This window comes from Pelophylax lessonae (genome assembly GCF_965119305.1).
Source record: "Pelophylax lessonae genome assembly, chromosome: 6".
NCBI lineage: Eukaryota > Metazoa > Chordata > Amphibia > Anura > Ranidae > Pelophylax > Pelophylax lessonae.
Genome location: NC_138773.1, coordinates 215,719,759 through 215,736,693, shown reverse-complemented (window position 1 = coordinate 215,736,693; position 16,935 = coordinate 215,719,759). Strand labels below are relative to the sequence as shown.

Below are 16,935 nucleotides of genomic sequence, written 5' to 3'. Positions count from 1 at the left end.
TGCATTCTTCATACAGCTTTGCAAAGAGTTTTACACATAATATATACAGTATCTCACAAAAGTGAGTACAAGCCCCACATTTTTGTAAATATTTTGTTATATCTTTTCATGTGACAACACTGAAGAAATGACACGTTACTACAATGTAAAGTAGTGAGTGTACAGCTTGTATAACAGTGTACATTTGCTGTCCCCTCAAAATAAGTCAACACACAGCCATTTATGTCTAAACCGCTGGCAACAAAAGTGAGTACACCCCTAAGTGATAATGTCCAAATTGGACCCAAAGTGGCAATATTTTGTGTGGCCACCAATATTTTCCAGCACTGCCTTAACCCTCTTGGACATGGAGTTCACCAGAGCTTCACAGGTTGCCACTGGAGTCCTCTTCCACAATTCCATAATGATCTCATGGAGCTGGTGGATGTTATGGCGCTTTTCCACTGCATGGAACCGTACCGGTTCGGCACGCTTTTGTGCTTTTCCACTGCTGGTACCGCATGGTATAGGGTCGGAACGGTTCGGTACGGTACGGTATAGGTTTGCTTTTCCACTGCATGGAACCGAACGGTACGGTACGGTACAGCTCTGAAAAAACAGTACCTACTCGATTGTGGTTCCAACAGGTACCAAACTGGTACCATATCCCACAATCCTTTGCATGCAGTCACTACTAGCAACTGATTGGTCAGAGAATCCCACCCACCCCGTTGTTATCCCACCCACTTAACTTTAGTACTACTTTAGTGGAAAAGCAAACCTATACCGTACCGTATCGAACCGTTCCGACACTATACCATGCGGTAATAGCAGTGGAAAAGCAAACCGGGCCAAGCAGGGCCGAGTAGAGCCGAGCCTGTACTTGCAGTGGAAAAGTGCCATTAGAGACCTTGGGCTCCTCCACCTTTCATTTGAGGATGCCCCACAGATGCTCAATAGGGTTTAGGTCTGGAGACATGCTTGGCCAGTCCATCACCTTACCCTCAGCTTCTTTAGCAAGGCAGTGGTTATCTTGGAGGTGTGTTTGGGGTTGTTATCATCTTGGAATGTTGCCCTGAGGCCCAGGGAGGGGATCATGCTCTGCTTCAGTATGTGACAGTACACGTTGGCATCCTGCAATGAACTGTAGCTCCCCAGTGCCGGCAGCACTCATGAAGCCCCAGACCATGACACTTCCACCACCATGCTTGACTGTAGGCAAGACACATTTGTCTTTGTACTCCTCACCTGGTTGCCACACACGCTTGACCCCATCTGGACCAATGAAGTTTATCTTGGTCTCATCAGACCATAGAACGTGGTTCCAGTAATCCATGTCCTTAGTCTGCTTGTCTTCAGCAAACTGCAGGCTTTCTTGTGCATCATCTTTAGAAGATGCTTTCTTCTGGGATGACAGCCATGCAGACCAATTTGATACAGTGTGCGAGGCATGGTCTAAGCACTGACAGGCTAACCCCCCACCCCTTCAACCTCTGCAACAATGCTGGCAGCACTCATACATCTATTTTTCAAAGACAATCTCTGGATATGACACTGACCACGTGCACTCAACTTCTTTGGTCGACCATGGCGAGGCCTGTGCTGAGATGAACCTGTCCTGTTAAACCGCTGTATGGCCTTGCCCAACATGCTGCAGCTCAGTTTCAGGGTCTTGGCAATCTTCTTATAGCCTAGGCCATCTTCATGTAGAGCAAAAACTTTTTATTTTCAGACGCTCAGAGAGTTCTTTCCCATGAGGTGTCATGTTGAACTTCAAGTGACCAGTATGAGAGACTGAGAGTGATAACACCAAATTTAATGCACCTGCTCCCCATTCAAACCTTAGACCTTGTAACACTAACGAGTCACATGACACCGGGGAGGGAAAATGGCTAATTGGGCCCAATTTGGACATTTTCACTTTGGGGTATAGTCACTATTGTTGCCAGCGGTTTAGACATTAATGGCTGTGTGTTGAGTTATTTTGAGGGGACAGCAAATTTACACTATTATACAAGCTGTACACTCACTTCTTTACATTGTAGCAAAGTGTAATTTCTTCAGTATTGTCACATGAAAAGATATAATAAAATATTTACAAAAATGTGAGGGGTGTACTCACTTTTGTGAGATGCTGTATTATATGTTTTAGCTTTAAATGTTTTAATCTTTAACCACTTTAAAGTGGTTATAAAGGCACAAGGTTTTTTTTTGTTTTACCTTCATGCATTCTATGCCCAGAGCAAGTAAGTATACCATGTTTAATATCTTTTAAAAAAATAAATAAATAAAGCTTTACAATCACTTTAAGCCTGGCAACTTAAACACACTTAGGTCCGGTTCACATTTATGCGATGCGGGAAGGCTGCGAATCCGCAGCCTGTTCCCGCATCGCACACGCACCCCCGGCAGTTCACACTGCCATATGCGATATGCTGGGGGTGTCAATGTAATCTTAACGACACCCCCAGTTTGATCGCATATCGCAGTGCGATCGTGCAGTTCGCACAGGATCGGATCGCACAAGTGTGAACCGCTGTGCGATCCGATCCTGATGCGGCTTCCAAAAAGGGTCCCTGTATGGCTAAACTCGCACCGCACAGTCGATCGCATGTAATGAAGGAGCAGTGCGCTCCGACATTACATGCGAACCCGGCACTCGCACAAGTGTGAACCGGGGCTTATTGACCAAAGAATTTTTCAAGTTTTGGAGACATTTTTTTTTATTTTTGCTTTTATTTATGACTCCACCTGGGCTTCTGTTTGCTGATATGTATTAAATAGCATACTTTTAGGTTCTTAGGGCATTTAATAAAAAATGGCAAAATGGTTGCATTATCAGTTTTGCCATCAAAATTCCACAAAACACCTAACCATAAGCCATCTGTAACTTTAGGTAATCACTGTTTTGAATATAAAAAATAAATGACACTATATATTTAATGAAAATGAAGTATTCCCTTTTTCCCCTCACAAAAGACAAGCAAGGTGGCTGTATCAAACAGGGTTAATCTAGGAAGGGGATGGAAGCTAAAACCAATTATCCTTTTAAAAAATAAAAAATAAATACGTGCTAGGATTTCATGCTAAACTGAAATCCAGGGTGTAACATTAAGCACATTCACAGTCCGCAGCCCCCTTTTCCCCCTAAACCGCCCATCCACTTTTAAAGAATCAATTTCCCTGAAGGCTCCTGTTGTTTTCTAAATTCAGTGTGGCTGTGCATGACTCTGCCCATGCGGAGGGACTCGTAGTTCTCAATGGAGTACAAATGCAGTCACGTCACGGAACCATAAGCCATCTGTAACTTTAGGTAATCACTGTTTCTAATATAAAAAATATATTTTATTGAAAATGAATGACTCACGGTTTTACCTCACAAAAGACAAGTAAGGTTGCTGCATCAAACAGAGTTAATCAAATTTAACACAACGAAAAAAAAAATTGCATCATCTAGGGCCTGCCTAATACTTTATTCCTGATAGAACACTTTGCTAATGCTAACTGTGAGGGCTGTCACAATGAACACATAATTAGAAACCCATAGGTCTCTGGAGAGTCTAACTATTTAGGTGTGAAAGGAATGGCATGGGGCAGTGGAGAGCAGGGTAGTAAGTATAAATGCATTGAGAAGTCTTCTGTCAAGCAAACTTGCCATTTAGACATTTCAAACATATGATCCATATTCACCTTGGAATCATTCAACATTTGGATATTTGTATTGTATGATGACATGTTGAACATGAAATATTCTTTATGTCTCAGCCAGTGCCATCTTAAGAGCATTAAAAGGCCCCAGGCAATGCAGTGCACTGGGGCCCTGCCTACACAATCAACCATGAGAATAAAAATGCAAATTATTGATATGGGGATATTTATTGGTAAAGATGTGCCAGGCTAATGACAGCTTCCAAGTTCGGTGGCTGGGTCCAGTGAACACACACACGGATGGGAGTCAGACTCGACTGTCCTGTGTGCCTGTTTCCGTGGAGGCAGACAGACATTCCTGCAGTTGTGGGCTCCCCCTCCACGACCCAAGTGGCCTGACAGCAGCGCAGGGCCGACAGGCGCTTGCCACCTGCTAAGTTCAGCGGTGGGATGCACACGGAAATTGGGACTAAAGTTTGGCTGGAGCTAGATCGCTGGGCAGGTGGGGCCCCTGGGCAACTGCCCAGCATGCCCTTTCGGTAAGATGGCCCGGGTCTTTAGCTATTATCCTTTTTTAGTTTTGGCTTTTGGGCACACTCAAATCCCCATTTTTTCCATTGTCTCCCTGTCGCCTCCCCATCCCCCAGGGAAACCTGGAACATGCTTTGAATTCTTCATTCCAATGGGGGATGGTTCCAGAACTTTGCATACAGGTTCCTCCCCTCCACCTAACATTTCAAACATTTATGTCTCAGTCATTTCACTAATTCATTATAATATTCTCACATTTAGTTTAGGACACAAAATACCAGTTTAGCTGTGTATGAACAGCAGGTAGGCTTTACTGATTTGTCCTGTGAAACAGGATCTAAAAGTGGTATAAAAAAACTCCCATCTGCATTGCATCGTTTCTAGCTCACAATTCCTTATTTAATTGTGAATGCATCAGTAACTGGCGCCACCATCTCGTATAAAATAACCAAATGGCAAAAGAACATATTTGCACCTAGAATAGCACATTCCCTCCAGCCAAACATCATAACAAAATCTAAATGGCACCAGGGCTGACCTTTTCATACTTCAGAGAATTTCAGCAATGCAGTTTAATGCCTCTAGCTAGAGATTCATTTTAACAATCTATCCACGGTCAACTACATGTGCTTCAAAAAAAAAAAAAGAATGACTGCAATGCTGGAGCTTTAGTGATAGCTAAGGTTCATAAAACTAATTGTAGTCTAATATGCTGAATCCTTTAGAAAGCAGCTAGGGAGACATTAAAAAGGGCTTTACAAAGTCAACAAGCTCTGCAGTGGCCAGTAAATGCTGTGTATATTATGAAGTGTAATATAAAACACAAATACACTGTTCCAGCACTGCACAACTAGCATCTTATAAGAAGAATAGGGGGCTAGGCTGAAAGTCTAGAAGCTGATACTGGAATAGCACCCAAGGACTTTTGGCCCAACACTATTGCTATCTACCCTCTTCTTTAACTTATTCACTAGTAGCGCATTTATATTTATTTCTGAACTGGGTAGGAGATCATTTAACAATCAATATACAGCATTAATGAAAAACTCTCTGAGATTACAGCACCCAATTCAATATGCACTGACTCATCCTGATTGTGTTGGATGCTGGCTTGTAACCTATAATATGTAGACAAAAGGTAGCTGAACAGACAAGGCCAAAAGATTGCTACTGTAACACCGTGTGTGATTTAGTACAAAACACATTTTATATTAAACTGTTCATGGTCTTAAAGTAAGCATCTTTTGGCTTTGTCTGTTCAGCTGTTCTTCGTGTAAGCCTCTTGCACACTTGAACATAACATATGTAGGTGATTTTGAGGTTATCCTTGAAAGTTTTATTATGCATTTTTAACAGTGAAGTGCCAGAAAGGAGCTACACTTTTGGCCTGCATTTTTGGCCCTGTATACTTTTGTTTTAGGAGCATCTAAAAAAACTTGCATAATGGGCGTTTGAAGTCAATGGGGCTAAAAATTTCTCTTTTTGCTTTAAAACTAGTTCATGTACCTTTCATTTTTTGAGATTCAGGTGCTGAGCTACAGACACCTGAATGCTCAAATGGGAACAGGGAACATGTAAAAGCATGGGATTTTACTTCTCAAGTGTTTTGGAGCTTTTAACATTAGGCTACAAAATGTTCAAGTGTGTGAATAGGGGCAGATAGATCATTTAAAGTGTTACTAAACCCAGGACCCTGCATCTACTATATCCGGACATGGAAATGCAATTATTTTAGTAAATATGAACTGTGAAATACCTTTTTTCATCAGCAGTAAATAGCAGCCTTGATACTTCTTTCAGTATCTTGGTAAAGCTTGTAGGAGGAGTTTACATTCTCCTAAGACTGTCCTATGAGGCTGCAGGACCCCTGACCCTCTGTCTGGACAGTGCTGATTGGCCCTGTGCTGATCACATGCACCCTCCCAAGAAAAAACAATTCTCTAGCAATGCACACCTAACTGAGCATGTGCAGAGTGACTCAAAAGGCTGTATCTTATCATGAGGTGGATTTGGGACAGAACAGGATCAAACAGTCTTTTTACACAATGCAGAGGATTCACCCCTTAGGTTCCACAGTGAGTATACCAAGCATGCTTTACTGCATAAACAGGTTGATATTACTGTTGTGGGTTTAGCAATACTTTAAGGTGAAAGGCTAACGCCTATTTTATTAATAAATGAACAATGCAAGGACAGCATTAAACCTTTTAAAGACATGAAGAGATACCTCTTTAAGAAGATTCTGCCCCCATCATCTGACCAATTTAAACCTCTTCTTCAGTATGGGTCCTCAAACTGTTTACTGAACCCACATTAAACTTAAGATTTCTATGTTATGCTATTGTGTTGCCTGCAAAAACTAATTGGATTCATCCTTTCAATGCCAACAATCTAGCACCCCCATTTCTCCTCAGGGTGTCTACAGTGGACAAAACACCATGTTGTTGTCAGAACTGTTTTTCCTCACAATACTGCCTGGATTTATCTACATTTATCTACATTTTTGGGTGTGATTTTAATATACAAGAGGGGAAAGGAATACTTACTTTTCTTTGGAAATAAGGGACTGACAGACTGACAACAACAGAACATTTAGTTGCTGAACAATGAAAATTATGCTGCAAGAGCAAACAACAATTAACCATCAACCACAATCTCATTTTAATGTATTAATCCTTCACTACAGAAATTTAGTTCAACCAGTCAAGTTGATTCGTTTATTGTGGGTAACAAAAGATTTTTCTTCCAGCTCACATTTACTACACCAGCCCCTTAGTTGACAAACTTTCCCTCTTTTTCTTAGTCCTATTTCTTACTTATATCCCTAGGATCTCCACCCCGCTGCTACCACCATTTGGAGCTCTGTTTCACAAACAATCAGTCTCAAAGCCTCCAAGCCGTACAATCACCTTGTACTCTACTTTATGGGAACTGATGTTCCTGACTACTCCTATTAATACATTGTATCCTACAACGCAACTTCAGCTGCCAAACTATCTTACCTTTACATTCCCTTTTACTATGTAAGCACTTTGTAGGTGTTTTTGTTTTATTCACATTACTTTTGTTATAGAAACCAACGGTATTATGAATAAAATGTTTAGACTTCAACTTGTATAATGGCAGCTGGAATCTGATTGGTTGCTATGGACAAAAAAGTTCTCTTTGACACACATAATTTATTATTCATCAATATACAAAAAATTTTTTTTTGCAATTTAAAAAAGTAAATAAAATACAATCAGCACTTGCATCAGCACTTGCAAAAAAAAAGTTACAATGTATATATTTTTAAAAATATGTGAGTTTAATGTGTTAATACCTGCTGTTTCTGAATCTGCAGATGTCATTTCTCCATTGATGCCATTCTCCTTGCTTGTGCGATGGGAGTCCTGGAGAGCCCGCTCCCCATATCCTCTTTCCTCTGTCTCTCGGAAGGGAATACCATTTGAGCTGTGGACTATCCCATCTCCTGCTCCTCCTTGTTCCTTCATGTCTGTGGCGTGAGGAAGGGATGAGGCCTCAGAGAGCTGCCCTGGTGCCCAGTGGGATGGTTTGGGCTCATCCTGCCTGTTATCCGTCATGCTTCTTCCAACCACAAATCTGCAATTACAGAAAAGTAATTGGCAATGTAGTAGTTAAATTGCACAAACATATTGCATAGTTCTTAATACACTACATTAAGTCATTTAGATAAATCCATGTCCCAGAGCAATGTGTAGTGTCTACAAAACAACCACATATATACTCAAGGGCAAATTAGTTTAAAAGCCAATAATCTAAACTATTTTTCTGGGACGTGGAGAGCAGGTTCGAAACTAGGGGGGGAGGGGTGGCAAGGGGGAATGTGCCCTAGGCACCAAATTCAGAGGGGCACCACCCACTCTGGGAGCCAAATTGGGAGAGTTGGAATGGATGACTGTGCGGATGCTGGCACCACTGGTGCAGTAATGCCAATACCGGTGCTAAGACCTTGGTTAACACTCTTGAAACTGTGGCGAGACCAAATGGTAACGCCACAAATTTATAATGCTCCTCTACGACCGCAAAGAAAAGAAATTGCTGGTGTCAAGAGTAAATAGGGATGTGTAGATATGCGTCCTTGATCTCTATGGAGGCTAAGAAATCTCCCTGGTGTAGTAACGCCACTACCATGCAGATGGATTCCATCCAAAACTTCTGTACCCGCATGAAGCGGTTCAGGGCCTTGAGATCCAGAATGGGACGCAACTTGCCTTCCCTCCTGGGCACGGTGAAGAGGTTTGAATAAATCCCTTGAAAACGTTCCTTAAAAAGGAACCGGTACAATAACTCCTTACGACAGCAAATCGTGTACTGCCCCTTGCAAATCCCTTAACCGGACTGGGGATAGTTGAAGATTGGATGGGAAGAACCTGTCCGATGGGCGAGACCAGAATTCGATCTTGAACCCAGATTGGGCCAGTTTGCAAACCCAATTGTCCTTAATCAAGGAGGTCCAGGGTTCCAGAAAGAAACAAAGACGTCCCCCCACCCCAGAATAGGATAAGGGGGCCCCTTCATGCAAACTAGGTCTTGTCTGCAGGTCCAGAATGGCCAGTCTTGCTTTCCCCGACCATGGCTTCTTGGAACCCGGAGGCACGAAAAAGAGGTTTATTAGCATTAAAGGAAGGCCCCCGCCTAGGACGCGGCGCCCTGCCCTTAGAGGTTTGGGGAAGATGATGCTCTTGTCCCCCCGTGATACCTTTGATCAACTTGTCCAGAAAGGATCCAAACAGCCTCTCTCCTAAGTAGGGAAGATCAGTCAAGGCCTTTTTAGAAGCCTGGTCTGCCGACATGCTTTTTTGCCATACCATGCGCCTAATAGCAATCCCCACTGCCGATGCCCTGGCCACAAATGGGGCTGAACCCAGGGACATAGCACACATAAACACCAGGGCTTAAGCCAACTGGTCCAGTAGTTTGAAAACCACAGAGGGGGATCCGTTCAGCTTCCAAGTTACTTTTAAGTAACTTCACCCATTCCGTAGTCTGCACTACCAAAACATTCACAAAGGTAGTCTTTAATATGTGACCTGCTACCACATGTAAATGGCGGGACAAGGAGACTCTTTCACTGGTACCAGAGTCGCTTTATTCAACCTGGACAGATGGAGGTGAGGGTGGAAGACGTTTGAGGCTGGCAGCACTAGCAATGACAAAATGTACCTTAGACATCAGATTGGCGAGGCATAGTTCTGGACTATAACCTGCTCACACTCGCTGTCCAGGCTGGGAGACCTTAAGGATCTAGATTATCCAGTGCGAAACCTCAGCCAGCTATTGCTTGCAGTTCCTCTGGATCTTGGTCCTCAGGAACTAACTAGTGAAAATAAAAAAATCACAAACTAACAAACTTTCCTATAAAAGCTAAGACCGAATTCCCAGCAGGAAGCTAGGTTCAATTCCTTACACTAGGCAGAAACAAACTGCTTGATGATAGCAGGGTGTGGGGGGTTAAAAATGCAGGGGCGGCCCCCATAAGTGCGGTTAAGCTTTTTTCCTGCCTAGTGCCTATTCCTGTTAGGAAGAGCATAACCCTATAGTCTCTGACTAGATGGAGCTGCGTCTGTCGATGAACGATATAGAAAAGGTATTTTCCACCAAAAAGTTACAAAAAGGAGACACATTGCACATTACAAAATCTTTTTCAAAAAGGATTATATGTTTTTTCAACGACTTTAACTAGGGCCTATTTTGGGGGTAGGGCTTACATTGCAGCCATCCCCAAAAATAATGCTAGCTTTTATTTTCGAGGTAGGGCTTATTTTCGGGGAAACAGGGTACTCATCTTCACTTTGCCCTCTTCTAGCTATGGGGCAGCATGTGACTCACTTCTAGGTACCCAATGATGTCATATGGAGCGAGGACTGAAGACTGAGGCAGGAGGCAGACTGAGGCAGCAAAAAGATGGTAAGTATGTGCCACTGGTTGGGCCATGCAGAGGAAAGCATTATGTTCCCTGAGTCTGCAATAAAAGCTGGGTGTATATCACTAAGAGTATATGGTAACTATCCCTACTAAATTACATCCAGTCTGGAAAACATGCACTTTCTAGATCTTCCTTTATATCTGAGAAGCATGTGACTGCCCCTTGTGGCTTTAAATCTGTAAATGAATTATTTTTACAAAAATATAACACATAATAACTTGGAATGACATTGTGTGCACAATTTTAGGCAAGTGAGTATTTTTACTAAATCATCATTTTTATGCATATTGTACAACTTCAAGCTGCATAAACCTATATGCTTATTCGATTTGAGCATATCAGGTGATGTGTATTTGTGTAATGAGGGAAAGTGTGGCCTAAGGAGAGCAACACCCTAAATCAGGGGTGGGGAACCTTTTTTCTGCCAAGGGCCATTTGGGTATTTATAAAAATCATTCGGGGACCGTACAAAATTATCAACTTAAAAATGTGCCTGTTATATTTGGTCAAAAATGTAATTAACTCATCCCTAATGGGATGGCTGCAACTGCTTCTCTTTGGTGAGGTGTGTGATGTTAGCTGGCATTGATGATGTTGCTACTCGCAACTGGTTTTCCAGGCTTGCGTCGGTCAGTCTGGAGCGCAGTCGACTTTGTGGTGGTAAGTTTTGAAAAGAACTGCAGGCGGGTAATGCTGGTGGGTATAGCTGGCTGGTACTGCTGGTGGGTACAGCTGGCTGGTACTGCTGTGGGTACTGCTGGCTCAGGCTGGTACTGCTGGCTTTACTGTGCTGTGGGTACTGCTGGCTCAGGCTGGTACTGCTGTGGTATTGCTGATTCAGGCTGGTATTGTGCTTTAGGTACTGCCTTGGGTACTGCTGGCTCAGGCTGGTACTGCTGGCTGGTACTGCTGTGGGTACTGCTGGCTGGTACTATGCTGTAGGTACTGCTGGCTGGTACTGTTGTGGGTACTGCTGACTCTGGCTGGTACTGCTGTGGGTACTACTGGCTCTGGCTGGTACTGCTGTGGGTACTGCTGGTTCTGCTGTGGGTACTGCTGTGGGTACTGCTGGTTCTGCTGTGGGTACTGCTGGTACTGCTGGTTCTGCTGTGGGTACTGCTCTCTCTGGCTTATACTGCTGTGAGTACTGCTGGCTCTGGCTGGTACTGCTGGGTCTGGCTGGTACTGCTGTGTGTGCTGCTGGCGGGAAATGCTGGCTAGCAGCAGCGCTGCGCTGAAGGAAGAGGCGATGTTTCCTGTATTGGTCACAGGCGGAGTGCATTTGATATCACTCCGCTTGTGACTCACTCAGTCTGTCAGAATGGAGCCGGAACTATACAGGAAGCATCGGCTCCGTTCTGACAGATCAGCTGAGAGACACAGACTCAGCTGCACGGGGGGCCAGACCAAATGACTTAGAGGGCCGCATATGGCCCCTGAGACGTAGGTTCCCCACCCCTGCCCTAAATCAAGGTGTGCATAATATTTAGGCAACTTGTTTTCCTCAAGCAAAAAAGAGATTTAACTGAGTGGGAAAAGTGAAAAAATGGTAAAAAAATCTTTCAGAGGGTTGCAGCATCCTTGAAATTGCTAAGATATTGGGGCATGTTTAAAGAAAGATCAAATGTTTTGTTGCAAATATTCGACAGGGCCACAACAAAAGTGCTGATAAAAAAACCCCCGCAAATAAACTGCCAAAGATTTGAGAAGAATCAAACGTGAAGCTACCAGGAACCAATTATCCTCCAGCGCTATCATATTCCAGAACTGCAACCTACATGGAGTGCCCATAAGTACAAGGTGTTCAGTGCTCAGAGACATAGCCAAGGTAAAGAAAGCTGAAACCCGACCACCACTGAACAAGACACGTAAGTTAAAACATCAGGACTGGGCCAAGAAATATCTGAAGAGAGATTTTTCAAAAGTTTTATGGACTGATGAGATGAGAATGACTTTTGACGGACCAGATGGATGAACCTGTGGCTGGATCAGTAACGGGCACAGAGCTCCACTTCAAATCAGACACCAGCAAGGTGTAGGTGGGGTACTGGTATGGCCTGGTATTATTATGAACTTCAAAACCTACTGCTATTTTTTAGAAGACACTTTCTTCAAGCAGCTGTACAGGAAAAGCCTGCATCTTTAAGGAAGACTATGATATTTATGCAGGACAATGCTCCATCGCATGCATCGAAGTACTCCACTGTGTGGCTAGCCAGTAAAGGCCTTAAAGATGAAAGAATGTTGACAGGGCCCCCTTCCTCACTTGACCTAAACTCTATTGAGAACTTGTGGGCCCTTCTTAAATGGGAGGTTTACAGGGAAAGGAAAACAGTACACCTCTACACAGTGTCTGGGAGGCCGTGGTTGCTGCTGCACAAAAAGTTGGTAACAGATCAAGAAACTGACAGACTCCACGAATGGAAGGCTTATGACTGTTATTGAAAAGAAGGGTGGCTATATTGCTCACTGATTTCTTTTAAATGTCAAAAATGATTATTTGTAAATTTTGAGTTGTTTGTTTATTATTCTCTCTTTAACAGATAAAATGGAAAAGTGAGAGAGATGGGAAAATTTTCATTTTTCATTTAGTTGCATAAAAATTCTGCACATTAATAGTTGCCCAATAATTGTGCACACATAGATATTCTCCTAAGAAAGCAAAAACTTCACTTTTACTTTCCTAAATATTCAGGTTTGAGGCTTATTAACATTTTGGATTGACAGAGAGCACTGTAGTTGTTCAATAATGAAATTAATCCTCAAAAATATAACAAATACACATTAACCACTTGCCTACTAGGCCTATTTTTGACATTTGGTGTTTATGAGCTAAAATCAGTTGTTTTTGCTAGAAAACTACTTAGAACCCCAAACATTATATATTTTTTTTTAGCAGAGACCCTAGAGAATAAAATGGAGATTATTATAATATTTTTTATCACACCGTATTTGCGCAGCGGTCTTCCAAACGCAATTTTTTTGGAAAAAAATCACTTTTTTGAATTAAAAATTAGAATCCAGTAAAGTTAGCCCAATTTTTTTCCATAATGTGAAAGATAATGTTACGCCGAGTAAATAGATACCCAACATGTCATGCTTCAAAATTGCGCACGCTCACGGAATGGCGACGAACTTTGGTACTTAAAAATCCCCATAGGCGACACTTTAAAAATTTCTACAGGTTGCCATCTTAGAGTTACAGAGGAGGTCTAGGGCTCAAATTATTGCTCTCGCTCTAACGATCGCGGTGATACCTCACATGTGTGGTTTGAACACCGTTTACATATGTGGGCGGGGTTTCCGTGTGCGTTCGCTTCTGCGCGCGAGCTAACGGGGACAGGACGCTTTAATTTTTTTTTTTTACTATTTATTTTATTTATTATTTTTTATTTTTACACCATTTTTTAAAAAAAAAAATGATCATTTTTATTTCTAATACAAGGAATGTAAACATTCCTTGTAATAGAAAAAGGCACGACAGGACCTCTTTTTTGTGAGATCTGGGGTCAAAAAGTCCTCAGATCTCACAAGTACACTAATAAAGATAGAAAGGAAAAAAAAAAAAATTACAAAAAAAAAAGGGACCTTTAAGCCGGTTGCTCGGCAACGACGTTTGCCGTCGCTCCGGTCCTCCAAGACAATAGAGTCGAGTGAGGGCAAGCTTGCCCTCACTCGACATCCTGTCTGTGAGGATCCGGGACCCGATCGTTTTCCCCGCTGCCGGCGGGTCCGGTAAGCGGGGAAAAGGACCGGGACGCGACGGGAGGGGGGCGCACCCCTTCCGCCATCCCGGAGGGTGATCTCGCGGTGAATCCGCCGCTGGGACCACCCTTATCGGAAAGGCCATCGCCTGCAGTTTAAAAAAATACCAGGGTTATGGCAGCTATCTGCTGCCATAACACCGGTATTTAGCTTTAAACTCAGGACGTATATGTACTATGGGCCGGTATTGAGGTAAGTTCACTTTTTAGGAACACTTAATAAATGCACATATTTGTGTTTGTAAAACAAAAGTGCATTATATTTTCCTATAGGAGTCTGCAAAGCAGATTGCGGTGCAATGTCAGGCTACTGTACACTCTCCCTCTAGTTGTGGGCGTATACCTCTGTATGGGCTTTCAGTTACAAATCTGGAGGAAGAATGAATGGACTAAGAGGGTGCTCATCAGCAGTGCCGTGCGGTGGTGGAAGATGGGACTTTTAGTTGTCTAATTCACAAATCCATGTGAATGAATAGGCTGTGAGTTAGCTGCTCTGATTTTGACATGTGACAGCAGTTGCAGTGAGCGGATCCCCCACCCCCTGTCACAGTTGAAGGGGGGGGGGTGGAGTGGTGGTGGTGAGTGGGGAACAAGCTGGAACATGTTACACCCTAAATAAAGGATCGTATTATTTAACCACTTCTGGACCGGAAGGATTTGCCCCTTAATGACCAGGCCATATTCTGTGATTTGGCACTGCGTTATGCGCCGTTGTGCAACGCTGTACCTAAACAAAATTGATGTCCTTTTTTCCCACAAATAGAGCTTTCTTTTGGTGGTATTTGATCACCTGTGCAATTTTTATTTTTTGCGCTATAAACGAAAAAAGAGCGACAATTCTGAAAAAAACCTATATTTTTCACATTCTGCTATATAACATTCCCAAAAAAAATTAAAAATCAAAGTTTTTTAACATTTTAGGCCAATTTGTTTAATGCTACATATTTTTGGAAAAAAAAATCGAAATGAGCGTATTTCGATTGGTTTGCGCAAAAGTTATTGCGTCTACTAACTACGGGAAAGATTTATGTAATTTTTATTGTTTTTCCTAGTAATGGCGGCGATCTGCCCCCTGACTGCCCCCTAGCTGCCTGTGTGCTACGGCAGTTTGCGCAGGAGTGGCTGTCTGCCGCACTATAACGGGCGGTCATAAAGTGGTTAAGCTTTGTTTATTTTACACTAGGTTAACTATTTAAAGTGGTTCTATTAACTGAAGTTTTTACCTAATGTATTCTCTGCATTGAGGTAAAGAAACATTCTGAGTGCAGTTCCCCACCACCCCTCAGCCCCGCTTAAACATACCTGAGCCTGATCTCGATCCAGTGCTGAGCATGAGAGCAGCAGCTCTCTCAGCTCTCTATCTCCTCATAGGCTAAGACACAGCATTGACATTGGCTTCCGCTGCTGTCAATCACAGCCAGTAAGAAGGGAGAAGGGGTTGGGCCAATCTATGGACATACAGAGCAGGCTCGGGAGTGAGACAGCACAAGTGCTCTCATTGCAAGACGTTTGCTATGGTGGGCACTTGGCGGAAAGGAGGAGCCAGGAGCACTGGTGGGGGACTCAAGAAGAGGAAGATAAGGGCTGCTCTGTGAAAAACCAGCGCAAGTAAGTTTGACATGCTTTTTTTTTTTTTAGAAGGGTTCACAATCATTTTAAGATTGGACATTAAAAGCATGCTTGTCAGTAATTTAAGGGGTCGAACATTAGTCTTAACTAATAGTAGATGCCATAAAAAGCATGCTTTACTTTTGTTCTCAAGAAAAGGCTAGCCTGTGTGCCTTTCTTTTTGTGGTTTCAGTTTGTTACTAGGGGTAAGCTTTTAAACATTTGGGGTATAAAATTTAGAGGTTAATAGGAAAACAGGTAGGCTGCCAGTATTGACCTCTAGTGCTGCCAATGTTAGTTGCCTATCTGTCATGCTGACCCTCTAGTTTAGCAAATAAGGAGTTCTGATGTTTCTCTGACTTCCCCAATTCATACACTTGTTCCATGCCAGTTGAAACCAGTGAGTGGGTCAGCAGAAAATCCAAGCAAAGCAATGGCAGCCTCCATATTTATCTTATGATATGTTTTCTTGTCCTGGTAATCTCCAGAAGTAGAGCTTAGGTTTGAATTTAACCTTGTCCTGTTCATTTCCAGAAGTAGGGCTTAGCTTTGAATTTAAAGAAATAATGTGCTTAGTAACCAATGGAAACCAGCGCCACAGGGGTGCCCATTAACACTCACAATGAGTGGTCTGCTTTTAGGCAGGACAATAAATTAAAATGTTTTAAAATGTATGCAAACTCCAACAATAAGTTTCTCCAATGTGTCTCCTTTTGCTCTGTTAAATATATAAGTGAAGGTGTTTTGCCTGTTAACTGTTTGTTTTCAGATGTAAAATAATACCTGTTGATCCTGACAAAAATCCTGTGAGCCTGTTACTTCCCATCTTGTCTGCCTGTTCTATACTGAAATCCCTGCTCAGTTCTCCTCTGTGAACTACAGAACATTCCACAATGTGTTACATAAATGAGGAGAGAGGGAGGTATTTTATAGTCTAAATCAGAAGTGAGAAGGCCTTGGATGAGAAAGCTGCTTTTCCATATAGATACAGTACAGTGAGTAAATGTTGTCACCCTAGTATAGCAAATATGATACCAGCAGGATGATCAGGTGCAAATAAATTTAAAAAGGCTGAAAAAAGGAAACTAATACAACTACTGGTTGATGGGTTAACTTTAGTAGTATATTTCATTCATAATACCCAATTGCCTATATTTCTGTGACATTTCCTGTTGCTAAAAAATTAACCCAATCCTTCTTTATTTAAGGTGCTTTATTTATGCCAAACAGAAGCAAAGCTGTGGTTCACAACAGACCATCATTGTTCCTGTTTTTTTCAAATAAATCATTCCAATTGCTCCTCTTAGAGCTCCAACAAACGCTCTATTTTCAGGACAGTTAAGACTTTGCAATAAGATGAGAAATTCAGAGAGTGGCCTGGTGAAAGGGCTGCATTGTGTGGCAAGAAAGGAAAGGGCTAGACACTATTACTCCATTTCAAGTCAAATGAATGCT

At 42.4% G+C, this 16,935-nt stretch overlaps 1 protein-coding gene across 14 annotated transcripts in view; it reads right to left on the bottom strand.

Annotated features, from left to right (window-relative positions):
• MAP2 (microtubule associated protein 2) overlaps nucleotides 1-16,935 on the bottom strand; it is a 321,972-nt gene that overhangs the window by 89,798 nt on the left and 215,239 nt on the right. For all 14 annotated transcript variants that reach the window (XM_082262368.1, XM_082262379.1, XM_082262378.1 and 11 more), the window contains one exon: nucleotides 7,481-7,761. In XM_082262368.1, the coding sequence (XP_082118494.1) occupies nucleotides 7,481-7,742 (262 nt within the window). In that variant the 5' untranslated portion in view covers nucleotides 7,743-7,761. The remainder of the gene's footprint in view (nucleotides 1-7,480; nucleotides 7,762-16,935) is intronic.